This window comes from Lithobates pipiens, unplaced genomic scaffold (assembly GCF_037356315.1).
Source record: "Lithobates pipiens isolate NorthernLeopardFrog02 unplaced genomic scaffold, aLitPip1_a1.2 Scaffold_8, whole genome shotgun sequence".
Taxonomy (NCBI): Eukaryota; Metazoa; Chordata; class Amphibia; order Anura; family Ranidae; genus Lithobates; species Lithobates pipiens.
Genome location: NW_027507903.1, coordinates 495604366 through 495620269, shown reverse-complemented (window position 1 = coordinate 495620269; position 15904 = coordinate 495604366). Strand labels below are relative to the sequence as shown.

Genomic DNA, 15904 nt, shown 5'->3' with positions numbered 1-15904 from the left:
ACATGCTTTCTATCCCAGAGTTCACCCTAGCCTTTGGGATGCTAAGGGATGTCATATGCTCAGCGTCCCCCAACAGAAGGGAGGAGCTGGACTTATATCTCCACACCGTGATGGACCTAGGGTACAAATACGGAGGCTTCTCGTAATACGATTACCACCGTTCCTTCTCCGCCAAGGCAGCCGCTAGGTTGGCACAGTTTCAGTCGGTCACAGACTGGAGCCTCATGGACACTGAGTTGTTCTGCCGGCATTTTTCCGGCTTACGCTCGCCTCTATGTGCCGTCTGCCAGTCCTCCACCGACACCGCCTCCTGGTGCGCCAACACAGCGGTTAGTCGTCCCTTAAAGTTCCCCTCCACCTCCGGTACAGCCCAGGGCCCGTCAGTCCCCGCTCAGAAGGCACAGGTGGATAAGTTCGGACGCTCGGTTCAAACCATAGGAGGGGTGGCTATTTGCAACAACTACAATTATGGCTTGTGTAATTTCAGCCAATGCCGCCTACTGCACGTCTGTGTCCTATGCCACAGAGCGCACCCCAGGAATTTGTGTGAGGTCAAACAGAAGGGCTCATGACTAAGCCGCATAGATGTCCTATGGTTGGGCTTCTACCTTCACAACAGGCTTTCATACTGGCCTTATCTCTCTGCCCCACACAACCTATGAGTGTAGAAATCTTCGCTCAGCAGCCTCCGATGAGCAGGACAAAGACCAGCTGCTGCTAACCGAGTTGGAGCGAGGCTTTGTCATAGGTCCCTTCACACAGCCCCCCTTCAGCACGTGGAGAGTTAGCCCTATTGGGCTTGTCAAGGGAAAGTTCTCAAATAAAATCCGCTTGGTGTACGACCTGTCTGCGCCTTATTCTTCTCACATTCCCAGCCTAAATTCCCTGATTCCCTCCGAAGAATTCTCATTAAAATACGCCTCCGTTGACATGGCTATTCAGGCCATCCTTAAAGTAGGCACAGGCGCATGGCTGTCCAAGGCCGACATTTCCGACACCTTTAAACTTTTGCCTATCCACCCGTCCCTCTGGTGCTGGCACGGTATTAAATGGAGAGACCTATATTATTTCGCCACCAAACTGGCATTTGGCTCTAGAAAGCAGCCCCTGGCTGTTCAACACGTTCGCACAATCTCTTGCCTGGATCCTCTTGCACAAAGCTTGTTGTCAGCAAGTTATCCTTTACCTGGACGACTTCCTATTGATTAAGCAGCCGGGAGTACCTCCAGGGGACCTCGACAAACTAAGGACAGTCTTTGGGAACCTCAATGTCCCCATTGCCGAACATAAGGTCGATGGGCCCGCACACTTCATCACTTTTCTCTGAGTCAATCTTGACACCTGCTCCATGCAGGCCAGCCTGCCCCTTGACAAACTGACCTGCATTAATTCAGTTCTCCGTGAATTCACCCGCACTAGGGGGTGTACAAAGAGACAGCTACAGTCACTGTTGGGCATGCTTAACTTCGCCATGCGAATCATTCCACAGGGTCGCTCCTTTGTCTCACGCCTATTGGTCTACCTTTCTCAGGCACAAGACCCGGATCAAGTCCTCAACCTGGATACCGCAGCCATAGCAGACCTGACAATGTGGGACGAGTTCCTGTCCACTTGGAATGGTATCTCCTTGTTTAACCCATCTATCTCACCTCTCTCGCCACAGGTAGTGACAGATGCTGCAGCCTCTGCAGGGTTCGCCGCTATTTTTGGCCACCATTGGTTTGCCAGACCCTGGCCTTCTCAGATACTCTTGATCCCCGGGTTTAGCCAGTCTTCATCCCTCTTCGAGCTCTACCCCATTGTGGCAGCCGCCCAGCTCTGGTGTCATACCTGGACAGGACAAATTGTAGGTTTCACCACCGACAACCAGGCTACAGCTGAAATTGTCAACAAAGGCAGGTCTAAGTCTCTCATCGTGATGTCCTTCCTACGCAGGCTGGTGCAGCTGTCTCTGCAGCATCAATTTAATGTTTATTGTACGTTTGTCCCAGGAAACTGAAACCTTGCAGCCGACGCACTGTCCCGCTTCAATTTCCTTTCCTTTTTTCGGGAGGTTCCCGAAGCCGATACAGTCTCAGCTCCTATCCCGCTTTGGTCTCAGCTGACCCCGGACTAGAGCTGCATCTACATGGAGCCACTCAGCTTGTCAACCAATCACTCTCAAATAACACTCTGAAAGCCTACCGGCTAGCCTGGAAAGTATTTAACAAGTTCCTGGTTGCCTCCACAGTAGGCACCCCCACAGATGCCAGGCATATACTAGCCTTTGTCTCTTATTGCCATAGTCAACTGGCCTTGTCCTTCAATACCATCCGGTTATACTTAGCTGGCATACAGCACTTTCTCTCACTCCAGGATCCTACCAAACCGACCATCTTCTCATCCCATGCGATCCGAGCCGTCATGCGCGGCATCCAGAAGCTGCAGCTGTCAGTTAAAGTCAAACGGATCCCCATCACCAGTACCATTTTTAGGAACATGTCCACCATGCTTACCAGCTACCCCTTTGGTGTTCTCCCAAGTCTGGTTATACAGGCGGCCATTTATCTGGCCTACTATGGCTTTTTACGGCCCAGCGAGTTTACCCACAACAACTCACTCAGTCCAGTCCTTCGCAGACGTCATCTGGTTCACCGCGAGGACCACTTCATCCTCCATCTCGTGACCAAAACCCTGCAGGCAGGTGCCGGCTTAGATATCCACCTCTACAAAACCAACAACGCCTGGTGTCCGGTCGCCGTGCTCACTCAGCTTCTCTCACTACTACCCGAGCTCCCGGACTCTAGTCCCCTTTTGCCCTTTCCGCTCAAACCTTTAACTACCTGTCAGTTCATAAAACATGTAAGGATTCTCCTTCGCAACTTGCTTCTCAATCCCGGTGAGTACTCTGGCCATTCCTTCCGCATCGGAGCAGCTTCATCCGCATCCCGGCACGGGGTCCCAGACCATGTCATTAAAAGATTAGGCAGGTGGAAGTTGGCCTGCTTCGCTCGGTACATCCCTAACCCACAGGCAGAGATGTCTCGGGCATTCACCCAACTGGCTCAATAGATAAGGCTGGAAACAATAAAGATCTTTTATCCCTACCTAAGTGTTTTTGCCCCCTTATTTTGGTATACCGTCCATTAGACCAGGGCACACTTCAGGTCCATTTCACATGGTGTATCTTATGGTAAGTCTGTCTTGTTCGGATACGTATTGGTCATAGGGCTTCAGCCATAAGTAAGAAGGCCAGTATAGTGGCTTGAATTTATGGGAGGAGCCCGGGGGGTATTTAACCAGCCCACTCGCCTGTGGTCTTTGTCGGTTTCCTGTGCGCGATACCCACCCTTCCATCCCCTTTTTTAGGGCATTTCTCAATAATTTCTCTTCAAACACATTCATTTCTAATCATTGGGTATGCCCCCTTATTTTGGTATACCGTCCATTAGACCAGGGCACACTTTAGGTCCATATCACACGGTGTATCTTATGGTAAGTCTGTCTTGTTCGGATACGTATCGGTCATAGGGCTTCGGCCATAAATATATATATATATATATATATATATATATATATATATATATATATATATATATATATATATATATATATATATATACGGTGTTTATGTGTGTATGTGGGCAGAGGTTTTTACTGGAAGATATCAGGATAGATTACCTTTTAGAAATACAGAAATGTCTCCTATCTCGTGGGAACCATTGAATGCCCCCAGGTGTTAGGTGAATTCCCCTCTTGTGTTACCAATCATCTTTGCAGACATTGAGGCTCTATCTCCCCAGGGGTCATTAACATGCTAATATCAGAACTGTTTGGGCTGAAGGATCAAAGGAGGTGGTTCATTAATTAATAAACTGAGTGGCATCGGAAAGTTCAGACCTGAAACATGGACATTTCAGGGAGCTCCAGAATTAGCCAATCATAGTGTGAGCCAACTAGAACCAATAGGCATTTAGACTTCAGAATTAGCCAATCAGAGGTTGATGCAAACTCAGAGCCAATGGGTGTGTTCCATCTTCTGATTGGCTGAGAATGCATATAAAATAGGGCGAGAGTTAGCTGATGGCCTGTTCAGTTCCAGACCATTGGGGCAACAGGATGTCAGTGTAACGTCTACTTGTATCTCTAACTTATTTCTATCTCTAACCTCTTTCTTCCCTAGGACTTGTCTTGAAATATTGATAACCCTATTGAAAGTGTATCTATTGTAACCATATAGCCTAAATTATCTTTGCAGCCTAAGCAACACTGTACCTGTAACATCACTTGAGTTATATGATAAGTTCTAATTATTCTAATGTTTCTTTTCTGTATAAATAAATGTAATTGTTTATCTTTTCGCACTGTTATCGTTCGTTTTTATTCTTATATAGACAAAGGTTTAATCACTTATTTCTTGTATCGTTAATCGTTTAAGTGAGATATAAATTTAGCCAAAACAATACTTAGTATAAACAGACAATCAGTCTCTTCTCCACTCAGAGAACCGGAAACTGTGTATTTACACACAAAGATCTCGGTTCTCGGTGTGTGTAACCAGCGATCGCGGGAGCCCGGCGGTGATCGCGACCACCGGGCACTTGTATCGGCTCCAGGGGAGAGCGGTGGCGCATGCACACCCCTAGTGGCCACAGGGCAAAGCGACGTAACATAACGTCGTTTTGCCTAGCCGTGACATTCTGCCACAGTAAAACTGCGGCGGCTGGTTGGCAAGTGGTTAAACTGTAACAGTGTAAGCATCTCACCTCAGTTAAAAGCCCTTTTGCAATTCCCTGTACAGCAGAGCTCAGAATGGGGAAGAGAAAAGCATCAAAGAATCATTCATTTGAGCTTGTGTGCTAACAAGAAGCATGCTGATAAAAGTGCATTGGCCTCCTGCTTTTGCTCCACTGTCGAGTCACAGACTGAGGGAGGGAAAAGTCCTTTAAGGCCTGATTCACACCTATGCAGGTTGCAGTTTGCATATTCCAGGTGCATTTTACGTTTTTCAATTCACATTTTTGATCCATTGACATCTGTGGAACCAAAAACCCCCAAAAAATCATTGGCCCTTTCCAAAAATTGCACGGATGTGAACTACATCTATAGGAAACCATGTTTAATGAACTGTAGTGTGTTTCTGCAAAACTGAAAAAGCACTAAAACATGCATAGGTGTGAACAAGGCCTTAGTATTAGTTAACTGAAGCAGAGAAAAATCAAGCCTCCTGCCCGGCCAGACAGGGTTGTACTGGATGAGCAAAAATACAAATTCTTTAGCAGGTAAAACATTGTCTACATATGTGTAGCACTTACCCCGAAGGAGCTGCTGGTTATTTTTGGGCTTACCGTTACCTTTCATTCTCCTTGTGACACGTCTAGGGGATGTCCCGTGGTAGATGGCCCAGTAACTTGAGACTGACAATAGATCCAGTTGAATGGATTTTTATTTGCAAACGTCAACCACTGAACAGTCTTTTTAACTTGGGATCAGAGGGTTGGAAAGGAAGTTCAGGTACTCTCAATGTCAAAGTCTATAAACGTTAAGGAACTTGCTTACTTTGACTGCATCCAGAGAATAGCCATTCGCAGCTGGTCTCAGGTTGGACAGTCCCTCTCTTACAAGGCCTAGCAGCCAACAAGGTGCTTACTCAAGAACAAAGTCTTTATCACTGTAGTTGTTGCAGAAGATGTAGAGAAACTAAGCTGTAGAACACTTATAGGATAACTGGATCTTTCAGCCCACTTGGCGATATCCCCCAAGACCAGATTCTCTACTTCAGCCCTTCCAGGCTCTTGTTAAGAAAAACCAACTTCACACGTGGCATTCTTCTAAAGAGTCCTCCCCTGGAATGCTCGAAATACACTGGGTTTCTCCAGAGACAGCACCCATCCACCTCAGAATCCTTCCTTAGTTCCTCTGCCTTGAGCTAGCCAGCCCCGAGGCATCAAAATCAGGTGGAACCGCACCCCAGGCCATAGCCTTCCCGGGGGCTGGTCAGGAGGACCAGGACCATACACTCAGCACAGCATACTGCACCTGAACCCAGAATGACGTGACATTTGTGTCTTAAATGCCCTCTCCCAGAGGGCACAGCCCCTGTGGCCAGGCTAAACATCTCACAGTCTAGTCAGACTGACACCGAAGCAAAATTTAGTCAAATAGGCCCAAACCAAAATGTGGTTTGGGTAAAAATTTCATTTTGAAAACATAGCGTGTGCTCTTCAGGAGCCCGCCGCTACATATGTTTTTCTTCTGTGCGGTAGCTGTTTGCCTGTAGATCAGCCTTAACAAGCTCTTTAGGCAGCAAGCTATTTCTTAAATCTGCTCTCCAAACAGAAAGTTAAAGAGGTGTTCCAGCCTGGGGGAAAAAAATAAATAAAAGTCAGCCGCTACAAATACCGTAGCGGCTGACTTTTAATATATGGATACTTACCTGTCCAGGGAGCCTGCAATGTCTGCACCCCAGCTGATTTTCAAATTGGCTGTCGGGTGCTGCCACCACCACCTTCGCTGAGGGAAACCGTCAGTGAAGCCTTTTAGGCTTCACAGACGGTTCCCTACTGTGCATGCAATTGTCCCGGTGGCGGAGGAAGGAGGAGAGAGGCCGAACTTCCAAGGGATGGCACCGCGTCCACGACTCAAATTCAGTTTACTGCAGCAGATCACGCAGCAATTGCAATTGGTTGCCAGAGGTTACAGCCTATCCTTACTGCTCACTGGCTGGTTCCTAGAGGTTACTGCACATTATTAGCACTCACTTATTGGTTACTAGGGGTTACAGCAAATCATTACCACTCACTGATTGGTTGCTTTAGATTAGATAGAGATTACAGCAGATTACTACTGTTCACTGATTGGTTGCTTCAGGTTAATGTGCATAATTACCACTCACTGAGAACTGGAGCAATCCTAAATAATTTAGCAAGTAAAGTAAAGTGGCACATTAATACACATACTACAGGAGAGGGTCAGAGACTGCAAATATACTGCAGGAAAGCATCAAAGACTGTGGACATGCTACAGGAGACAATCAGAGACTGCAGAAATTATACAGAAGATGGTCAGAACTTTCAGCAATGCACAGCTTTACAGTTTAATAACACAGCTCAGGGTTTTAGCAGTCACGTTTTTTATGTTTGTAAGGACTCACCTGGCCATCCGAGCAAACTGCATACAGCCAGAGGTCCGGAGATGGGGCTTCCACTCTCTGCTCTAACTACAACTGCTCCCCCCTGAGCATACAGGCATGGGATGGGGTTAGAGCATCAGTGGAGCTCCTGGGCCCCACCCCTGGACCTCTGTATTCCCCAGCCAATATAGAGGTGGCGGGGCCAGGAGTTCAATGGAAAATCCCACTCTGATCACTGCTCTTACTACAGCCACTCTGTTCCGAGCATAAAGGCTGCATGGGGAGCTCCCAGCCCCGCCCCCTCTCTACTGGCTAGCTCGGTAATACAGCCTCCTGTGTCCTCTGTGCGCTCTGCAAAGCCGTCATCAGTGCCCCAATTTGCGGGTAGTGCGGGCTCAATGCTTTGGGTCCCACAACAAAGAATGGGCCCAAGGCAGGTGCCCCATTTGTCCTGCGTTAAAGACGGCCAAGAAGTAGCCTATTCCATGCCCTCTTCAAAACTTATGGCAATGGACCTTAAAAACTGTTTCACCCATCACCTATCCATTTCCAGAAGATGTTCCCATCTTAAAGTTAGGAGAAGGAACTTAAATTTTTCATATTGACTGGAAAGAACCTTCAAGTATCACCCAATTACAATGATTGTATCACTTTACCTGATGAAGGATTGAACATTTTATTTGGGGAGAGGAGGGGTTACATCCCAAGTCTATGCAGTTGCATACCAATCTGAGCTTTACTTCTATCCCCCACTTATTTGCTTGATAATATATAATATACAAAAATGTTCGCACCACTGCCAAATAATTACACCATGCTGTCATCATGTGTCGTTGTGTTGGTAAGGGAATGTGTCAATTAAAATATTGAGTTTTCTGTCTGTTTTTAAAGCGCTGTCCCTATATAAAAATGTTTTTGATTGGCAATGGGGCTGATTTACTCCAGGCAAATAGACTGAGCACTTTGCAAGTGCAGTTGCACTAATTTCCCCCAGAGCTCAGTGAATGTCGTGAAGCTCTTTTTTTTCCTTGCATCTGATTGGGTATTCTTTACAAAGTTAAGCCTCACCACAATCACTAAGCTCTGGGGAAAAAGAGTGTAAATGCCCCTGAAAAGTCTATTAGCCTTAGTAAATCTATGCCAGTACCTCCACCAGCTCACTGAATTCCCTGACCTTCATTGTCCTTTCCTTCCAGATCCTTCAAACCGGACTTTGTGCTTATCCGTCAGCATGCATACAGCATGACTCTTGGGGAGGATTTCCGAAGCCTGATCATGGGCCTGCAGTATGGGGGAGTCCCCAGCGTCAATTCCCTGTACTCCATCTACAATTTTTGCAGCAAACCCTGGGTGGTAAGTTTCCAAGAAAAATATACTGTAATTCCACATACAAGGGAAAAAATTAAGCACTTCAATGAATTTTAACATCAGTTTATAACCTATTCCCATCACTTAGTGTATGTTCACACCACACCATGCACATTATTATGTGTGTAATGCCCTGTGCACACTGTCGGACATTCCGACAACAAAATCCTTTTTTTCAGACGGATTTTGGCCTAAACTTGTCTTGCATACACACGGTCGCACAAAGTTGACAGAAAATCCTATCGTTTCGAGACGCACGTATGACGGGACTATAAAGAGGGCAGTAGCCAATAGCTTTCGTCTCGTAATTTATTCTGAGCATGTGTGGCACTTTGTCCGTCGAATTGTCTACACACGATCGGAATTTAAACGATCGGATTTTGTTGTCGGAAAATTTTAGATCCTGCTCTCAAATTTGTGTGTCGGAAATTCCGACAGAAAAAGTCCAATGGAGCCCACACACGATCGGATTTTCCGACAACAAGATACGATTGCACATTTTCCGTCGGAATGCTGTATGAACATCTCCTGCAGTGCACTCTGATGTGATGTTAAAATGCATTGAATTGCTTGCTTTTTTTTACCCTTTTTTTACATCTATTTTGTTCTACCAGTGAAATCATTGTCACCAACATAAGTGGGGAAAATCCCTCTAATGGCACCCCTAATCGAAATAAAAACCTCACAGAGACTCTAATATTTATCCATTTCATCCAAAATGATGAAAAAAAAGTATTGGCTGGACTTACAATTCAAAGATTTGTGGAATTTTAAATAGTACTCTTGTAGTGGGACTCCCTCCCGCACTACAATGGTTAGGTGTCTTAATTGGGAGAATATAAAGGGCTTGTTCACACTTGATTAAATTACTGATGCTTAACAAATGCTCCTATAGCATTTGTATGTCATTAGTATGGGCATCAGACAGGCGTCAATGAGTTTTTAAATGGGACATTTTACAAGCGTTAAATGTTACCTAAATGCCCTATGCGCAGTTTCGTAGCGTTTGATGAGCGTTAAAACCGCACCAATACCGCACTGAAACCACCTGCCAGATCATTTGCCGAGCGTTACCATAGACTTGAATGGGAGGCGTTGAAAGGTTTCAAATGCCTTCTGACTTGACGCGAGGCTTCAATTTTGAAGTGATGCAACACTAATGCTTAGTGTTAACAGCACAATGTGCTGTCTATTATATCTTGTGCATAGGCGTTTGAGGGGCGTTTTTAATGCCTATCAAACGCCTGCTCTTAATGCCAGTGTGAACTGAGCCTTACTGCTTCAATACTGGGCACTTGTACCCCTCTTTCTGCCCTGGCCAAATTTCAGCTTTCAGCGCTGTCACACTTAGGCCGCGTACACACGGGCGGATTGTCTGCCCAACTAAGTTCGTCAGACAATCCGACAGACAGTCCGTTCAACTTTTGAATGAACGGACTTGACCACACACGATGAACAGACAGTCCGCTGAAAACTTGCGCGATGACGTGTACAGCACGTACGACGGGACTAGAAAAACGACGTCCAATACACTACAATGCAACCTTCGGCCGTGTAAATCCTTTCTGAGCATGCGCCATACTTAGTCCGTCCAACTTGCCTACACACGAGCGGACTGTCCGCTGAAACCAAGTTTGGACGGACAAAACCAAGTTTGGACGGACAAAATTACGGAAATTCCGAAAGACTAAGTCCGTCAGACTGTCCGCTGAAAAAGTCCGCTGAAGCCCACACTTGAGCGGATTGTCCGCTGAAACACGGTTCAGCGGACTAAGTTGGGCAGACAATCCGCCCGTGTGTACGCGGCCTTACAATAACAATTGCGTGGTCATGCAACCCTGTAGCCAAATTCAATATTTATCATTTTTTTCACACAAATAGGTGATATTTAGTCAACACTGGGTTTTTTATTTTTTGCTAAAAAACTAAAAAAGACCGAAACATTTGAAAGAAAAAAAGTTTTTCTTTCAAAAGTGTCTTTCACAAGTTTCAGAGAATTTTGTAAATAAGTAATTTTTCTCCTTCACTAATCAGCGCTGATGAGACGGCACTAATGAGGAGGCAATAATAGGCAGCACTAATGGGCACTGATAGGCGGCACTGATATGCAGCACTGATAGCCACTGATGGGCGGCACTGATGAGCAGGCACTGATGGGCACTAAAAGGCAACTCTGACTGGCATTACTGATGAGCACAGATTGGCATCACTGATGGACACTGACTGGCATCACTGATGGGCACTGATTGGCATCACTGATGGTCACTGATTGGACACAGCTGATCACATGGGTAAAGAGCGGCATCATCGGCTCTTTACTGAAATCAGGCCTGTGCCATGTCCGAGGGACACGGCACGTCCACGATCGCCGCACAGTGTGCCCCCGCAGGCGTGCAAGTGTGGTGAGACTAGGGCGACATCATATGACATTGTGCCAAAATGAAATAGGATCGTGCCTGCCGTTATTTGTTCATAAGTTGGGCAGAAGGTAGTTAAGAAGCAGTTATACTTAACTAATCCCTCTCTGTGCAACTGGTCCGCTGAAGCCTCTTCTCTTCTGATTGGTGGTCATATTCTGTCATCATCATGTAAAATGCAAGACCAGCAGTCCTCCATTGTAAGTGAGTGTGCCAAGGGCCTGCCCACATCCCAGAGCATTGGAGGGAAGAAGAGCGTTTCGGCTGCAGGTGTGGTGAGGGGTAAGTTTCGTAAAACTGCTTTTTATTGTTTCTCTATACCTGTAGTTCTTAAAGAAGAAGTCTGGGATTTTAAATTTTTTTTCCTATGCAGTGGGGCCACACTGCATGGGTTAACTGCTCGTTTTTGTCTAGGCCGATTACACAACTGAGATATATACATACCTAATCCGCTGATCCTCCAAGCACAAGACCAGTCCCCCCCCCCCCCCCCCCGCATGCTAGCATTCTTGTGAATGGACTGTTCCTGATGTCATTGTGCCCACAGACCGGCTCTGGATGTGAGGATGGCAGGAACAGCCCACTGCTGGATGTGGGGGAGCACGGTTTTCTGGAGGAACGAAGGGCCGGGTACGTACAGCTGTTCCTTTTACCCTAAGACTAAACGAGCAATTAACACATGGAGTGCGGGCAGAGCCCCACTGCATGGGAGAATACATTTTATTTCATGGAGTTATGCTTTAATCTTTTTTGAGTCACAGATTCCTATAAGAAAATAATGAAAGCTATGGACTCCCTCCCCAGAAATATTCACATAAATACAATTTGCATGCAATGAATATATGTACTTTATTTTATTAAAACTTGATTGCCTCATACATACATGACATACAGAAAGTTTTAATAAAGTAAACAATCTGAACAAAAACTCACACCATTTCATGCAAAAAGTAATGGCCGAATCATTACAAAAATGAAATACGATAATCCTGTGCAAATGAAATAAAATAACTTTTATTCTGCTCAGATGCTTTACTTCTACTACTACTACTACTACTACTACTACTAGAAAATGAGAATTAGCACATGTTGTACAGAGAATGACAATACACATTTAAATAGTAAACCAACAACGAGCTTAGCAGTCTGCGCCATAAGCAGTGGGAGACTGCATTTTCTTTACTTTCATTTATTTGGAAACCATTGATTTGGACAAGGGAGGAGGACTGTATGGTGAACGTAAATGTTATTATTTATCTGACCCTCACAGACCTCCTGAAGCCCATTCATGGATAAGTTGTTAGAAGTCCATGGACCCCAGGTTAAGAACTCCTGCTCCCTGCATTGCAAGGGTGGTTTTGAAATTTCCCCCGGAGTTCAACTTTAAATTATGAACTAAAATGTAACCATTAAATAGCAAAACTATAGCTCTGCCCTAAATGTAGTACCGTTCACATCTGAGCGATTTTCTAGTTGGAGCTCTAAAACGCTCAACAAGCCAAATCCCATACATTTCAATGGCCCCTGCCACTTGCTGAAAAATCTTACCTAGATTCTCCTTCTATGTAATGCTAAGGATGGGGGTGAGGAGGTATGTTTACCATAGGTTTGTACTGTGCTGCCAGATCTCATTATCATGTGTAAGCTAGACACTGTCTGTCCTAATAAAGGGTTAAATATCTTAAAGGCATGGGTGGTACATTGTATGTTACAAATCTGTCCTCTGATTGCACCTTGAAAGCTATTTTGAACAATACAAGCTGTTCATGGAATGCTAACTATAAACGTTCCCCAGAAAAACAATTAGAAAGGTAAGAGATATTTTTCAGCTATTTTAGGTATGCTGTGTGAATGGAAACACATAACAAACCTATAAGTGGGGGGGGGGGGTTCACAGATTTCTAGAAATAAATGGCATTTTTGGAAATTATCTAAAGCTGTGGGAGTTTGATCCAGTTCATTAGTAGTGAGCGGACGGCACCAGTTCTCTGGGACAGGATGACAGAGACGAGGAAAACAGACACCTAGCAGGAGATAGAAAAGGCGGAGGACTCTTCAGAGATATGCAATGCTGATAATTCATAAGGCCAGACAAAACAAAAAATTGTTTTCCTTCCAATGTCACGCTTCAGCCTCGCTATGGTGCTGGAAGCCATGTTTTTCCTTTGCCCGCTTGCCAAAAACAATGTTCAGTGTTGGTGTGTCTCCCGGGTTATGAGTACTGGGAATAGTGCTGTGAAGGAGAGCGCACACCGGAAAGGCATCTCACTTGTTAAAGTAGATGGAAGCTCTAAATGAAATACATTTATTTTGCTAAAAGCACTGTGTAATATCAACAAGTGCTATTTTTCCATCATAGAAAATGTTGCTTTCAGGCTTGTTGTCATTAGCTGTTGCAGCTCATATTGCTGATCTCCTACAGCCGCTGTACAGACACTTCCTGCCTGCATGCACCATAGCAATGGCTGCATGGCATTTTTTCAGGGTTGGCTTCCTGATGGTGACAACAGTGAACCATCTCTGAGTACAGGCATACCCCACTTTTAAGTACACAATGGGGTTTATTTACTAAAGCTGAAAAGTGCAAAATCAGGCTGACTTCTGCACAGAATCCAATGAGCTTATAACCCCAGCTTGTTCAATTAAGCTTTTGTAATAAAACATGGAAGCTCATTGGTTTCTATGCAGAAGTCAGCCTGATTTTGCACTTTTCAGCTTTAGTAAATAAACCCCATTGTGTACTTAAAAGTGGGGTATGCCTGTAATGTGCATCGGCACCACCACTTGCAGTGTCTGTTGGGAGTGCGACATGTGACAGAGTGACACTACAGGAGAAAATTTATGGGACAGGGCGAGAGCGTTGTCACCCTATAACTACATGGTAGGATCATCAAGGATTATGTCATTGAAAGCTACAATTTTAAAAGTATTAAAGTCATTTTATATTTTTGTAGCAAAATTCATATATCTGTGAGTGTGCAGGTGCTTTTACGCAATTGCTGGTTGCACAGTTGTGTCTTCTAAAGACTGTACACACTACTAGTTTTTTTTTTTTTTTTGTTGAACGCAGCAGGGCTGAAGGAAAAAAAACTGACGGCTCAGGAGGAGCCACTGTACTAGTCATGCGATGTTAGTACAGTGATCCCCCTTCTGTGCTATTGTATTCTGACAGGGGGATGGCCCCCAGCCAGAACACTCCGTATAGGATGTTCTTGAGAAAGGGGGTTTTTATATCCCCAAAAAGTTGTTTTTTTCCTCAGCAGGGTCTGGCTCAGCTTTCCTTTTCATTTCACCATCAAGGGTACTGAACTCCTACTATGTATTTCTGAACATCAGTTCTTATATGTTTTAAGTGTAGCTCATTGCACCCATATGCATGCTTGTTTTTTGCTATGATTCAACCTCGGAGTGTATATCTTTGTTGTATAATGCTTAATGTTGGATGACATACTCAGCTATCTGTACCTGTTGTATAATTGTATGTACAGTCATGGCCAAAAATATTGGCACTCCTACATTTCTATTGAACATCCACGTCCACATCCAGAGAGATTAGCTACAGTGCCATAGGCTGTAATCTTCTTGACAGTGTTGCACACAGTGGACACAGGAACATTAAGTTCTCTGGAGATGGACTTGTCACCTTGAGATTGTCCATCCTTTTCCACAATTTTTGTTCTCAAATCCTCAGACAATTCGTTGCTGCTTTCTCTTCTCCATGCTCCCTGTAGAACACAGAGACACATAACAGAAAGGTTGAGTCAATTTTTTTTTTTCAATAGATTTTTCTTTTTTTGTTAATACATACATCAATCAAAAACAACTGTGAAGGTACCATATTTATTGGCGTATAACACGCATCGACGTATAACACGCACCCCAAGTTTAGTAGGAAATTTTAAGGAAAAAACTTTTAGAAGGGAAGTTTAAGGAAAAAACAAACTTACATTTAAATGCCCATCAATGCAGCCTTATCAGTGTCCATCTGCAGCCTTGTTAGTTTTATTTGCCTCTTTTTTATTTTTTTAAAATGCCGCCGCCGAGATACAGAGCCAGATGTGTATCTCGGCGGTACGGTAGTTCTTGGCGGCCTCCAGCCGCCTTCGGCTCTTCTCGGCAGCTACCGGCTGCCTTCAGCCATTCTCGGCAGCTTTCGGCCGTTCTCGACAGCTTTTGGCCGCTGAGAACGGCTGAAGGCAGTCGGAAGCTGCCGAGAACGCCCGAAGGTGGCCGGAAACCGCTGAGAAGAGCCAAAGGCGGCGAAATCTGCCGAGAATGGCCGAAAGCCGCCGAGAAGAGCCGAAGGCGGCTGAAAGCCACCCAGAGGCTCAGAACTGCGGGGGATCGGCGTATAACACGCACCCGCGATTTTCCCCTACTTTTAAGGGGGAAAAAGTGCATGTTATACGCCGATAAATATGGTATGTAGCAATATAAGTCGTAATCTTTTTCGAGTACTCTCCATATAAGGAGTAACAGAAAGTATAACATACCGTATTTATCGGCGTATAACACGCACTTTATTCCCCTTAAGATCAGGGTAAAATCATGGGTGCGTGTTATATGCCGATCCTCTGCCGATTGTCAGCTCTTCTGCCTTTTCTGCCGTTCTCAGAAGCTTTCGGCTATTTTCGGCAATTCTCAGCGGCATTTTTAAACAGAAAGCCTGCAGCAATGGAAGGCTGCAAATGACATGTAAGGCTGCAATGGAAGGCTGCAAATGACTGACAAGGCTGCAATGCAAGGCTGCAAATGATACTGACAAGGCTGCATTGATGGGCATTTAAATGTACGTTTTGTTCCTTAAACTTCACTCCTAAAAGTTTTTTTCTTTAAAATTCCCTTCTAAACTTGGGGTGTGTGTTATACGCCGATAAATACGGTAAATTAAAATGAATACAGTTGGAAAACATAAAATAGAACATAACGTGAGATGAGTGTCTTTAACAAGTTCCATCCTTATAACCTTCAGGTAGTGGAAGTTGGATCAATTATTTTACAGAAAATA

At 44.9% G+C, this 15904-nt stretch overlaps 1 protein-coding gene across 2 annotated transcripts in view; it reads left to right on the top strand.

Moving 5' to 3' along the window:
- Window positions 1–15904, top strand: part of SYN3 (synapsin III) — a 600616-nt gene that overhangs the window by 253210 nt on the left and 331502 nt on the right. For both annotated transcript variants that reach the window (XM_077469161.1, XM_077469162.1), the window contains exon 5: window positions 8308–8464. In XM_077469161.1, the coding sequence (XP_077325287.1) occupies window positions 8308–8464 (157 nt within the window). The remainder of the gene's footprint in view (window positions 1–8307; window positions 8465–15904) is intronic.